At 40.7% G+C, this 13,238-nt stretch overlaps 1 protein-coding gene across 4 annotated transcripts; it reads left to right on the top strand.

Moving 5' to 3' along the window:
- LOC115028165 (protein mono-ADP-ribosyltransferase PARP12-like) lies at positions 1–13,089 on the top strand. 4 transcript variants are annotated; one of them, XM_029461679.1, is made up of 12 exons: positions 1–372; positions 1,388–1,523; positions 1,823–2,525; positions 2,620–2,670; positions 2,754–2,880; positions 3,903–4,065; positions 7,708–7,816; positions 7,917–8,013; positions 8,138–8,207; positions 10,038–10,168; positions 10,650–10,795; positions 11,451–13,089. In XM_029461679.1, exons 1-12 carry the CDS (start codon positions 101–103, stop codon positions 12,131–12,133), a joined length of 2,688 nt encoding a protein of 895 aa, XP_029317539.1. In that variant the 5' UTR covers positions 1–100; the 3' UTR covers positions 12,134–13,089. The 4 variants fall into 4 exon arrangements, with proteins under 4 accessions (XP_029317539.1, XP_029317538.1, XP_029317537.1 ...); XM_029461678.1 differs by having other exon boundaries at positions 2–372; positions 3,900–4,065; positions 8,141–8,207; XM_029461677.1 differs by having other exon boundaries at positions 2–372; positions 3,900–4,065.
- The last annotated feature ends 149 nt before the right edge of the window (positions 13,090–13,238 follow it).

Genomic DNA, 13,238 nt, shown 5'->3' with positions numbered 1-13,238 from the left:
TTCCTGCTACAGTGAACCAGCAGCCACTCTGCAGTTGTTGTCGTGTTTGGCTCGAAGGAGGTTTCGAGGTGGAAGCAAACACAGAAGGAGCGTCAAAATAATGGAGTTGGAAATATTGAAGTTCATCTGCGCCAACCAAGGAGCAGTTAACACTGAGGATTTGCTGTGTAATCTTGGCTCAAGCGATGAAACGAATGAGATCATTCGTAACCGAGAGAAATTTGCTTTGTGTTGTCCTTTCGGGCAGCCGAAGGTGGTGGCCAGGACCAGCCTGAAACTGTGCAGAGGGAAAGAATGTCCGGGAGGATGCGGGGGGCTTCACCTGTGTAGAAAGTTCCTCTTAACTGGATTATGTCCCTTCACTCGGTCGAGGTAAATACGTTTCCTTTAAAGTATGAAACCTAGGAGAGTCATATGACTACCGGGCAATGGAAAGGCCTGTGCTCTTTCAGAAATATCTCACTTGTTTGTCATCAAGATTTATTGTTGACATTGAAATTATCATTATTTTTTACATATGATTAGAGCTATTCAATGAACAACGAGACGGTTTGTTTAGGGGTTGTAGTTAAATGTGATGAGCTTGTATAGTTTATTGACCCTTAAGGCCCTGAAACTCGTGGTGTGTTCAGGCACTGTTTTGTCTTGCAAGTTCACATTTCACTGTCAAATTCACTGTCATAAAAACGAACATGGACATTTTGTAGCTTTACGGGCTAATTTAGCACATTGACTTGATGGTTCCTTCGACTTTTTAAGTAGCTTCAAACTTAGAATAATGCTATTGAAGTAATAGTCTGGAATTTTGTGACAATAGCTTCACATCTTGCGGAAGGTACAAACATTTTGGGAAACTAGCTAGCTTGACTCTGTTACCAAAACCCACTTTCCATCACCTTTGAAGCGTTCTGTAATAAAGTTATATTAAAAGGTCCAGTGTGTAGGATTTAATGACATCTAGAGGTAAGGTTGCAGATTGCAACAACAACACCCCTCCCTTTCCAAACTTGTAAAGAAGTAAGTTCTGGAGGTCATGGAGTTTTTTTCTGGCAACCAGTGTACTGTTTCAGGATTTATGCTAAGCTAAGCTTACAGACCGCTGGCGTTAGCTATATATTTACCATACAAACATGAGTGGTATCAATCTTTTACTATCAGTAAGAAAGTAAATAAACATATTACTCGAAACGCTGAACTATTCCTTAAATTGGCACATAGGCCTACTGCATATAATGTTAATTTCATCTTAACTTTGACCATTCTGCAGTAGTCATTGCAATTCAATAACCTGCCTTTTTACAAAATGTCATGCAAGGATTTTTGCTGAACAACCATATATGATTCAAATTCATGAATGAACTATGTGTTTTGTGTTTTTTGATGACAGTACAGGATGCAGATTCTCCCATGACCTGGAATCTTATCACAATGCGGGATTGCTGATAAATCATGGGCTGGAGAGCCTGAGGCGAGCCGAGCTGTGCACACTGCTGATGCAGACCGATCCCTGGCTCCTGCCCCAAGTGAGTTTGACTTCATACAGAATATTCATCCAGAGGACTTTTCAAGGTTTTCAGGCGCGAAGACATTTGTTGTAATAGAGGTCATATATGTCACATGAGTCATAGGACTCTTTTTGCTCATTGGCTGCGGGTATTCTCTCGCCGCAATTCGCCACCAAAAGTTACTCTATCCAAAACCTTAAGTTTGCCCGCACTTTGTTGCAGAAAGTTGAATCATCTGTAGGTGACCTGTCAGTCGTGTGCAAAATTAAATGTACTGTTTATTGTTTTATAACTGTTTTCCTTGCTTTTTTCCCCAGATTTGTCATAATTACAACAATGGTGGCGGGCAGCTCGGCCTGTGTGAGGAAGGTTATAATTGCACAAGATTGCATATCTGCGAGAAGTACCTGAACTCCAACTGCAGCTGCTCCAAGACTCATGATTTGAATGCTCCACAACCATACAAGATCCTGTCTGAGAGAGGCGTGCCTGACGAACTCATTCCCTCCTTGAAGTTTGTGTACGCAAACATACTGGCTCTGAGGTACGCTGGGGGCAACCGCCAACCGCGGCAACTAAATGATGCGAGCAGTGACGATGGCATGAATTGGCACCCAATGCAGTGGTACAGAGGGAGAGGGGCAGTTGGTTTTCGGGGGAACAGAGGCAACATGGGCAACAGAGGCAACATGGGCAACAGAGGGAACTGGGGCAACAGAGGGAACAGGGGCAACAGAGGGAACAGGGGCAACAGAGGGAACAGGGGCGACAGAGGCAACAGAGGCAACATGGGCAACCGCGGCAACATGGGCAACAGGGGAAATCGGGGCAACCATCAACCGCATCAAAACTGTTCCATTGATGAAATCCTTGCTGACATCGACACCTTAGATCTGTACAGCGAAGACGGTCTGAACGAAGAGCCGCATCAACAGCCGCAATGTACCCGTTCCACTACTGACATGCCTGGTGCTGACAACAGTGATGATGGAGCCGAAAGAAGACCAAGACCTGTCAGAGGTAAACTACTGCAAAAGCTTTCGGTAGAACAGTGTGTAAAATGTAAAATGTAAAAACAGCACTTTATAATGCACTTTGTGTTTGTTTCCTTTAGATAAAACGGAGATATGCTTGTACTTCATCAAAGGACACTGTAAACATGAGGGTGAGTAATCAATGACGTCATATGCGAAACTGTGAATTTTATCATCGGCGTGTATTTCGTTTTCATGACCGATGTCTTCTCAGAGCGATGTCTTAAAGCCCACGACAAGATGCCGTACAGATGGGAGGTCCGAGAGGATGATCAATGGACCGCCTTACCTGAAAATGAGGCGATTGAGAAGGACTACTGTGACCCCAAAAACACATACAGGTACTCTCTACTGACAATCACTGGAGATTGTAGTTCTGCAGTTCTGGGGCAAAGTTATTTTTAGGTGTACACTTAAACAACCAATTTCCAATCTTACGACCTCCAGTAAACCCAGTCCTCCAGTTTGGTCTGCCCATCACTTCTGCTCACAGTGTGTATCTAATGTTTGACTTTACAATTAACAATTACATTGTTGTCACTGTTGGAGGCAGTTGTGTATGCAAGTAAAAAACATATAATCTTACAAACAATAATAAAGATTATTATTTGTAGAAACACAGATATAACAATAACATTTTTCTTGCTATTTAATCTCACAATGCAGTTTGCTGTATGTGAGATGTAAGTCTACCCCTAAAATATATACACAGTTACAAGAAAAGTTAGTTCTAGTTACTATTTATTTTAAAGAAATATTTTGTTAGCTTGACTCTGTCCAAAGATAACTAAATCTAGTTAGCATCACACATATGCATAACACATTATATATAATCTGTTTAATCCGCACAAAAAACACAATACAATAGTGTAAAAACAACAATACCGATATCCAATTTCTAATGAAAGCAAAAAAACGAACATATTAAGCATCTTGCTTCTTTATTTCCTTATAATACTAGTTTGTTGGGTGGGATATAAAGCATAGAGGGATCACTCAGGGCATGTCAATGACATATTCATTATGGAGAGAGAACTATAGTTATAGTTATAGTAAAAAAAATGTTTCCTCTTACTGGTATAGTATTAAATCACAATTAATTATTAGAATTTGAAAAATATTTATATATATATATATATATATATATATATATATATATATTATATTATATAATATTATATAATTTTAAAGGAAATAATTAAATACGTTTTATGAAAGGTAATTTTAACATAGCATAGGTAAAAATCCCAATATTGATCTGATGTTTCAAGCTAATGTATCGGTGTAGCTCAATAGATGACATGCTATTAAAATTAATTGAAGTGTATTAATCAATCGTTATTTATTTCGCTGTCTTTAGCAGCAGCAGCCCACCTGTGCATTTTGACACAATGTCCAGTGGATCGAACAAAGTACGACGACTCTCAACCGTGAACTCTCTGCTCCAGCCAACATTCATCCACACCACTGAGTGGGTTTGGTACTGGGAGGATGACTCTGAAGAGTGGAACATGTATGCTTCATCTGTGAGTCACAATTTCTTATTTTTATTTATTTATTTGAAGGTTATAACTGCATACTACACACCCAAAATACAAAATCTAACTAATATCAGGGCTGAAAAATGTCATCAGAACATACCGGACCTGTCGCGGAGAAGTGCTGAGTTTTTAATTTCCTGAGTTCAGTTAGAGTTGCTTTTTTCAGTATTTTTTTATAGCAACAATGGATTAATTATATAATGCTATATGGCTAATATTCTGAAATAGGGATGCAACATTAGGTATTGAGTATCTGATTAGGCTGATCAAGGGTTGAAGTCATTGCTCTCCGATAACGCCACGTCATAAAAACCTTGCAAACATTGAAACAGTTCCTCATAGATAACAGTGTGAGTTAGTAAACAGTGGAGCAGCATGAAAATATGTCAGAAGCAGCCAACCGTTTAACTGAAGATATGCACGCTGACAACACGCCTCGGCAAGCGGAGCTACTGGAGCTGGTTAAACAACATGGTGTGGCAACACTGACTGAGACGTGTCCTCCAAACTATAAATACTATCAGGCAGTCAGGCAAAATAAGAAAGGGGGAGGGATTGCCGCAATTTTATCAGCGTTGCTTGTATGTAATGACATTGACCTGGGTGAATTTACATCATTTGAATATCTTGCTATTGAGCTCAAAGCATAATTATCTTTGCTCATCATCACATTGTACGGGCCACCAAAATATTCAGCACTATTTCTAGAGGAATTCTCAGAGCTGATTTCACTCAGCATCACTAGATGTGAAAGAATAATCCTGCATGGAGACCTAAATATTCACGTAAATAAGAAGAATGATCCGAAGACTATTGAACTTGAAAAGTTACTGGACAGCTACGATCTAAAACAAAATATCAGTGAACCCACTCATCAGCATGGTAACACGCTAGACTTAGTGATAATGACAAGGCTGGACATCGATAAGGTCTCGGTAATCGAATTACCAATATCTGACCATCACTGTGTGTGTTTTGATGCTAACCTAATCTTAACAAAGACCAAAAGAGAGACAGTGGTCAAAAAAAGAATACTAGATGACACAGCAGAGGAAACATTCTCTAACATCATGAGATCATGTGAGCCATGCTCAGACTGCTCCTTAAATCTCATGGTTGAAAATCTAAACAACACCTTGTCATCTACCCTGGATATTGTTGCTCCATTAAAGGTCAAAAAGAAATGCACTGACAAAATCTCCCCATGGTTAAACAACAGCAATGTTACTCAGACTAAGAGGACTTGTAGAGCAGCTGAACAAAGATGGAGGAAAACTAAGCTCACAGTTAACTACGGTATCTACAAAGAATCCATGGCTGCCTATGGTAAAGCAATGCAGCTGGCAAGAAAGGATCACTTTTCTAAGATTATCACAGAGAATGTTGTAAATTCTAGAATACTATTCTCGACTATTAACCAACTACTGAACACTGCCCCCACCCCTCCGCAGTCCTCTGCATCAAAGTGTGAAGAACTCGCATTGTTCCTCAATAATGAAATAACTTCAATCAGAGCCAGCATCACTTATGATGCAGACACAGAGAACATCTGCAAACATTGTGATGTAACCATGGGAACATTCACCTGCATCACATTAACTGAGCTTCATAAAACTGTGATAGAATGTAACTCCTCCACCTCTTGTGTTGACCGGATACCTACAGCATTCTTTAAGCGGATATTCCACAGCATTTCAAGTTTCAAGTCACAAATATTATAAACGCGTCTCTTCTAACGAGCATCTTCCCAGACGTCTTCAAAACAGCCGTTGTAAAACCCTTGCTAAAGAAACCTAACCTAGACAGTAATACGCTGACCAACTACAGGCCAATATATAACCTTCCATTCATCAGCAAAATACTAGAAAAAATAGTCTCGGTCCAAATAAACTCCTTTCTTAAAGAAAACAACATCCTGGAGGAATTTCAATCAGGCTTCAGAGCATGCCACAGCACAGAAACTGCTCTGACTAAAATAAGTAGTGACCTCAGACTAAACTCTGACAAACAAGGTCTCAATTCTTATCCTGCTAGACCTGAGCGCAGCATTTGACACGATCGACCATGACATCCTAATTAATCGTCTAGAAAAACTGGTTGGTCTTTCTGACTGTGTATTAAACTGGTTCAGAACATATATCATAGCGGATGACACACAACTGTACATCTCTGCTGAACCAAATGATACTACAGCTATTAACTCCATCACCACCTGTCTGTCAGCAATAAATAAATGGATAAGCAATAATTTCTTAAAATTAAATGAGAACAAAACTGAAATCCTACTAGTACAGGGGTCGGGAACCTTTTTGGCTGGGAGAGCCATAAAAGCCAAATATTTTTTAAATGTATATCCTTGAGAGCCATATATTTAATAAAATTGAATTTTAAGTATATCACGTCTCCGTGTACTAAAAGCGCTATCAGTGTTTCCCCTACCATTGTCTGTGCAATGGTGCAATCTCCCCCCCCCCCACGGAACTCCGCGCCCCCCTCATACATTTTTATATTCACAACTCACTTTTCACATTGAACAGGTGCTCTTTTAATAAATAAACTAAATGCTTATGTTATTTATCTAATTTATGTTTCTGTGTCTACTGCACGGGTGTCAAACTCAAGGCCACAAATATCATATTTCTCTCATAACTGGCCTGCCGGTTTTGGTAATTAAATCAAGGCATGGCACGACCAGGGGAAAATACATATTTGAGGAAGTATCTAAATGTGTGAATGAAATGAAGCTGCTCCGGGACAAACTGACGGGACTGACGACAGACTGCGATGTGATGAAAAGAGCGGATTAGTGCAGGAAGCGGGAGAAGATGCAGCGGGAGAACTGTGCAGGTGAGCTGGGTGTATCACTGCATCATACACCAGGAAGTGCTATGTTGTAAAGATCTGGAGATGGAACAAGTAATAAGCACCGTAACACAGACAGGAAACTTTATAAGAGACAATTTAAGGCTTTTCCTGAGGAGATACATTCTGAACATGGCGGTGCGATGGCTGAGTCGAGGGAAAGTGGCGATGTGAGCTGGACTGTTTGTGCGACATAACGAAGCATCTCACTGTTAAACCTCCAGCTTCAGGGCCGTGTGATCGCGGACATGTATGATGCAGTGAGAGCGTTCCAAGCGGAGCTGCCTGTGGGAGACTCGGATGCAGAAGGAAACTTTGGTCACTACGTGTTTCCAAACACTGACAAACATCTCCACCGCTGTGTTCCCGACTGCGCATGAACTGTTCAGCAATCCGTTTGCACTTGACATGGAAACAGCACATGTGAACATCCAAATGGAGCTGATTAACCTCCAGTATAATGATACACTCAAGGCAAAGTATGACTCTGTGGGCGCTGCAGTTTCCAAGCTTCATCCCCGAAACGATGCCTTAATTTTGGTCCTCTCTGTGATTGAGTTTGACACCCCTGGTCTACTGCTTGTTTTTCGCAGTTTCGCGAAGGGCAGGGCTCCGCCCCCTATATATATATATAAAATATATTTCGTTTTTAAGTTTCTGTAGGCAATAGTCTCTTTGCATACCATACCAACTGGCTCCTGATTGGTCACCTATCATTTCAGTTCAGTTTTGAGGTAAATCAGATGTATCTGCTTTGCTTCGCAGGCTGGTGGGCGCATTAAGAGCTCTGACCTGGAGCAGAAGTTTCTGAACAATGACGAAGATGTGGTGGAGTTCACCGCCGGTTTACCGTCATACTCACTGAGTTTCCTGGGTAAACAAATATTACCCAATGGATCTCTGTGTTTACAGTTTTTTGTGCATTTAAAAAAAATATTCAAGCAGTATTATAATCCTTTTTCTCTCTTCCTCAGACATGTTACAAACAAACGAGGAATATGGCACTAAGAGGCTCGTGAGAAGACGGCCCCAGTTTGTCTCCGCAGCTGATGTCGAAACAAGGAAAGGGAGGTACGACGTCCCAAATAAACTATGTTGGTCTCACTTGTGTTGTCCACCTTTTTATTTAAGAAACATTGTTATTCAAATCACTTTACGGTAAAACTAATCCTAATCCTGCTTTGGTTTCTGACAGCAGAAGGCCTCTCGTTTTGGCTATACCCGCTCACTGGGATGCAACACAGACTCCTCAACCAGGATACGGGGTATTGTGAACACACCACACCTTCAAACTGCATGACATCCGTAACCTAAAAGTCTCTACTGTTTCGTCTCACATTTATGCCATGGCTTAGACGTCAGGTGAATGTCCATGCTTTTAAATGTTTGAGGAGAAACCATTAAATTATTAGTTTAACTTAGCACTAGTGTAGCTGCTAGAGTAGCCAAAACCACGTCATAATTTTCACAATGGCCATATTAGCTTATTGTTTGTGTAACTCCTGAATGCTGTTACTCTTTTAATCATGCATGGTTTCTAATGCACTTTTTGGAAGTAGCTGTACGGTTTTGAGAGTGAAATACGCAGAATGAATGTACAAACTCAACAATTGGGGCACAGATAATGTTGTTATCAATGTCAAAAAGGCTTCCCGGTGTCCGGCAGAATCAGGGCAGCAGGCGCAGCCATGATTCATGATCCTGATGTAAACTTTATCAGTGGCAACCTGCCACATGAGAGACACAGAAACTCCGGGGATGATGCACCAGATGCTGAGTTAGTAACATACATTTACATAAAGGAGGAGAGAGGAAGAGAAGGAGGAGAGCAAACTAAATGCTTACGTTATTTATCTCATTTATGTGCACGTTTCAGTGTTTACTGCACAGGTGTCAAACTCAAGGCAATTATATCCGGCCCGCGAGAAAATATCATATGCCTATCATAACTGGCCCGCCGGTTTTGGTAATTAAATCAATGCATGGCACAACCACAGTAAGTACATATTTGAGGAAGTATCTAAATGTGTGAATGAAATGAAAGTTTTTGGCAAGCAAAGGGAAACACACCACAGATCTCTGGGACGATGTGAGCTGGCCTGTTTGTGCGACATAATGAAGCATCTCACTGTGATCACACGGCCCTGAAGCTGCAGGTTTAACAGACATGTATGATGCCAAGCTGCGCCTGTGGGAGACTCTGATGCAGAAGGAAACTTTGGTCACTACGTGTTTCCAAACACTGACAAACATCTCCACCGCTGTGTTCCCGACCGCATTCTTCTGATAAATTGAGCGTATTTGCCGACTTTGCAGCTCAGAAATTTAAATTGAACTGCTCAGCAATCCGTTTGCAGTTGACTTAAATATGTTCCATATCTTTTTGCACTTTATCCAATATGTGTATCCTGTTCAATACATGTGGACCGTGTTTGGCCCTCGACGTAGTCCCCGTTTTTAATGTTGGCCCTCTCTGTGATTGAGTTTGACACCCCTGCTCTACTGCTTGCTTTGTGCAGTTTCTCCTCTGCTGTTTCGCGAAGGGCGGGGCTCCGCCCCCTACACACAAACACACGCACACACATGTGTGTAAGTGTGTGCGCTGTGCAGTCAGAGACAGAGCGGAGGAAAGGAGAGGGGAGAACTAAAAACAAATCCACTGCTAAATGTTTTACTTTAAAATGACACAGTATAATTATTTATTTCTTGTTAATCATGTTAAATGTCAGCTCAAAATTGTCTGCGAGCCATATCGCGTCATCGAAAGAGCCATATATTTGCTCGCAAGCCATAGGTTCCCGACCCCTGAACTACAAGTAACTGCATTCTGGGAGCGCAATGCTCTAGTTTATAAGGTACTGTGAGATCTTTCAGATATGCTGGAGCCTGACCATTTTATGAGTTATTAACAAGAAGAGAAATATGAGACAAGGTATGACAACCAAAAAAAGGATATAAATACAGATAAGCTTAAGTAATTAACAGTATCCTAAGTAAAGATTTACTTTCTTATTGCACATGAGTCCCACCATACGAGTCAATCCAATTTTTTTGCCTGGGTAAAAATAATACATTTTCTCTTTTGTATTTTCCAGCGAGTCTCCCTCCAGCGCTCCTCAGAAGAATTTAAGGAGATTGAAACTCTCTTCCTTGTCTCGATGAGAGGCTTTGACGTTGTCAAAATAGAGAGGATTCAGAACAAAGCTCTTTGGGAAGCCTTTGAGTTGTACGTTTATGATTTTTACGTATTTTGTCTTTGAACTTGTTATCCGTGTGTGTGTGTGTGTGTGTGTGTGTGTGTGTGTGTGTGTGTGTGTGTGTGTGTGTGTGTAATATCTGCTTAGCTATGTTATCATTGTAACTGCTCAGATAACCCCCACTCTGTGGTTATTAAAGCGAGACTATGTTAGAACAAATAACACAAATAATTATTCCTCTTATAATAGAAATAAAAGTAGCTTATGGTGGCTAGAGTTTAGATACATTTCGCTGTTTAACTGACATAATTTCACTGACTTTCTGACTTTTCTTTTCTACTTGTTTACTCTTTAGCCACGTATTAGTATCAGTACTTATTATTATCCCACGATTGCCACTTGTGGCCGCTGTTGAACAAAAAGTTACATAGTCTCTCTTCATGTTAGCACGCATTCCTAAATGTGTCCGCTTTATTTAAAGTTTCTAATTAATCGTTATCTAAATTAAAGGCAGAGCAAACGGATGAAGGACAACAACAACGGGCGCAGTGTGACAGAAAAAAAGCTTTTTCATGGCACTAAGTCTGAGTTCGTAGATGACATCTGCAACAGCAACTTTGACTGGAAATTATATGGAACTAATGAAGTTGGCCAAGGTGAGTTGAAGAAGTATTCATTGTGGTTTGATAACAAAAAGTGTATATTAAATGAAATTGAAAGCGGTGTCTCAGGTCACTCCTAAAATCTTATCACAGTTAATGCGCACACACATTTAAAGGGACAGTTCACCAAAAATGTAACAGAAACTTCTTTTCTTTAGCCTTCGCCGTTGTTCGAGACATTGGTCATAGCTCCTCCCAAAACAATGGATCTCAATTTTCTATGTAGTGCTCAAAATGCCAAGAAATTATATAAATAAAAACAGCAGCTGAAACAATTAGTTAATAAAGCATTAAGTTGATCAACAGAACATGTAATCAGGAACTGAATTGATTAAGTTATTTATTGAGCAAATGTGTCATTTACACAACATTTACTTGTTTCAACTCATGATTGTGAGGATTTGCTGCTTTTGTCGTAGGTGTTGCAGTAAACCTAATATCTTTGGGTTTAGACTGTTGGTTGGACAGCTTGGCCGCTGGGAATTTATGCTAGTGAAGAAAAGATTTTTCACTATTTTCCGACATAATTGTTAATACATTTAAAATAAATTAGCAGATGAAACAATAATCAGAATAATCCTTTAGTTACAGCCTATACAGTATAATTACATAATAAAACAAATCTTCATCTTTCTGTGTCTAAACACAGGTAGTTACTTTGCCCGGGATGCAAAATACTCCCACAGCTACACCGGTGACACTGATGTCAAATCCATGTTCGTCTCACGGGTGCTGGTGGGAGACTACACCACAGGGTCCCCCAAGTGCGGCCATCCTCCTTCCAAAGACGGCGGGGACATCACCTTCTATGACAGCTGCGTAGACGACGTTATTGAGCCTTCAATCTTTGTTGTGTTTAAGAAGGACCAGATCTACCCCGAGTACCTGCTGCAGTACAAGATAACGCACCCACTTGCCTTATTAGTTGCCAGGTCAGCACCGGCATCGAGACCAGTACCGGCACCGAGACCAGCTCCCCAACCCACCACATTTTCCTACCAACGCACCACACCCTCATCCCAACCCACCATATCCTCGTACCAACTCACCACACCCTCATCCCGACCCACCATATCCTCGTCCCAACTCGCCACACCCTCATCCCGACCCACCATATCCTCGTCCCAACGCACCGCACCCTCATCCCGACCCACCATATCCTCGTACCAACTCACCACACCCTCATCCCGACCCAGCACATCCACATACCACCAACCGGGCCCATCAGTTTCTGCACCCAGCAGAACAGTTAACCGACCCGCTCCTTCTGCTCTTCCTCCATCACCAAGCCCTAGCCCAAAGAAATCGCCTGATTCCTGTGTCATTGCTTAAGGACAAAGTTGAAGTGAGGTCATAATAATGACATTTGAATGAGCTTGATGGCACTTGTGCTGAATGCTGTGGGCACTTTGGGAATAGATTAAGGGTTTGACTTCAGTATTTTCCAACCTGGACCCTATTTCCCAAGGTTTTTTTAATTATTATAATTTTTTCTTAGGTTGGAGTTCAGAAAGGATAGCTTAGTGTTTTCTAAAAGATGTTTAATGTCATGGCTGATTTCGACAATGTGGATGTGACGTGAGATTTCTGAGCGAGACTTGATTAGACACAATAACAAATGATAAAGAATATTGTATTATTTCTCTGTAGGGTCCTTTCCATAATGTTGTAAGACGCTTGTAATAGCAATCTGAGCTGTCAGTGGCAAAAACAAGCACTTTTAGTGACAAACATTGACGGTGGGCAATTGCCACAAGCGATTACGTTACAGACCATTTCTCTCAAGGTTGGACCAATTTTAAAAGAAATTGCCATCCCAATTAGACAGTTTGATACCAAAACATGTGAAAATAGGGTCCAGGTTGAAAAATACCAAAGTTACCCTTTAATTCACTAGTGTCACTTAAGACTGCTTATGGAAGACCATTTAACGCAAAAATGGTTTAGTGCACGGATCAAAACAGTGAAGTAGAATAATAACTGCCTGAGTGAATATATAAATATATGTGAAATTTTATACATCACATTGGCATTTAAAATGTCCGATGGTTATAATACAAATGTCATATTTAGTCATAATTACAGCAAGGAATAGAGGGCTAACCAGTGTGTACTTATTGATCAGTTAAAACACCACTTGAATGTTTTGTGTTGATGTTTAATTTGCTAAACAATACAATTCCACTACAACTAAGTATATTGCTTTTTTTTTCTTTCTTTTTTGCACATTTTGCTATGGGCAAGCTGCTGATTTTGTGAATTGAATAAATAAATGTAAAATTGTTGTCGACAGAAACCTTTGTTTGTTACTGGAGGAGCTGCAGTCCGCTCTCTGTATTTCTCTGTCTGTCTCATAAGTGAATTGAAAGCGCCACCAGCGGTCGGGCTGACGCCCTTAGTGAAATGAGGCAGGGCATGAAAAGTTATCAATACGGCT

This window comes from Cottoperca gobio, chromosome 23 (assembly GCF_900634415.1).
Source record: "Cottoperca gobio chromosome 23, fCotGob3.1, whole genome shotgun sequence".
NCBI lineage: Eukaryota > Metazoa > Chordata > Actinopteri > Perciformes > Bovichtidae > Cottoperca > Cottoperca gobio.
The sequence above is the reverse complement of the archived record's forward strand: the minus strand, read 5'-3'. Positions and strand labels throughout refer to the sequence as shown.

Bases quoted from the DNA above. Each gene is read 5' to 3' on its own strand.
- LOC115028165 (XM_029461677.1), top strand. From the start codon at position 101: ATGGAGTTGGAAATATTGAAGTTCATCTGCGCCAACCAAGGAGCAGTT. The intron at 4,066-7,707 runs GTGAGTCACAAT...TTTGCTTCGCAG, and splicing joins GGAACATGTATGCTTCATCT to GCTGGTGGGCGCATTAAGAG. The intron at 10,796-11,450 runs GTGAGTTGAAGA...GTCTAAACACAG, and splicing joins AACTAATGAAGTTGGCCAAG to GTAGTTACTTTGCCCGGGAT.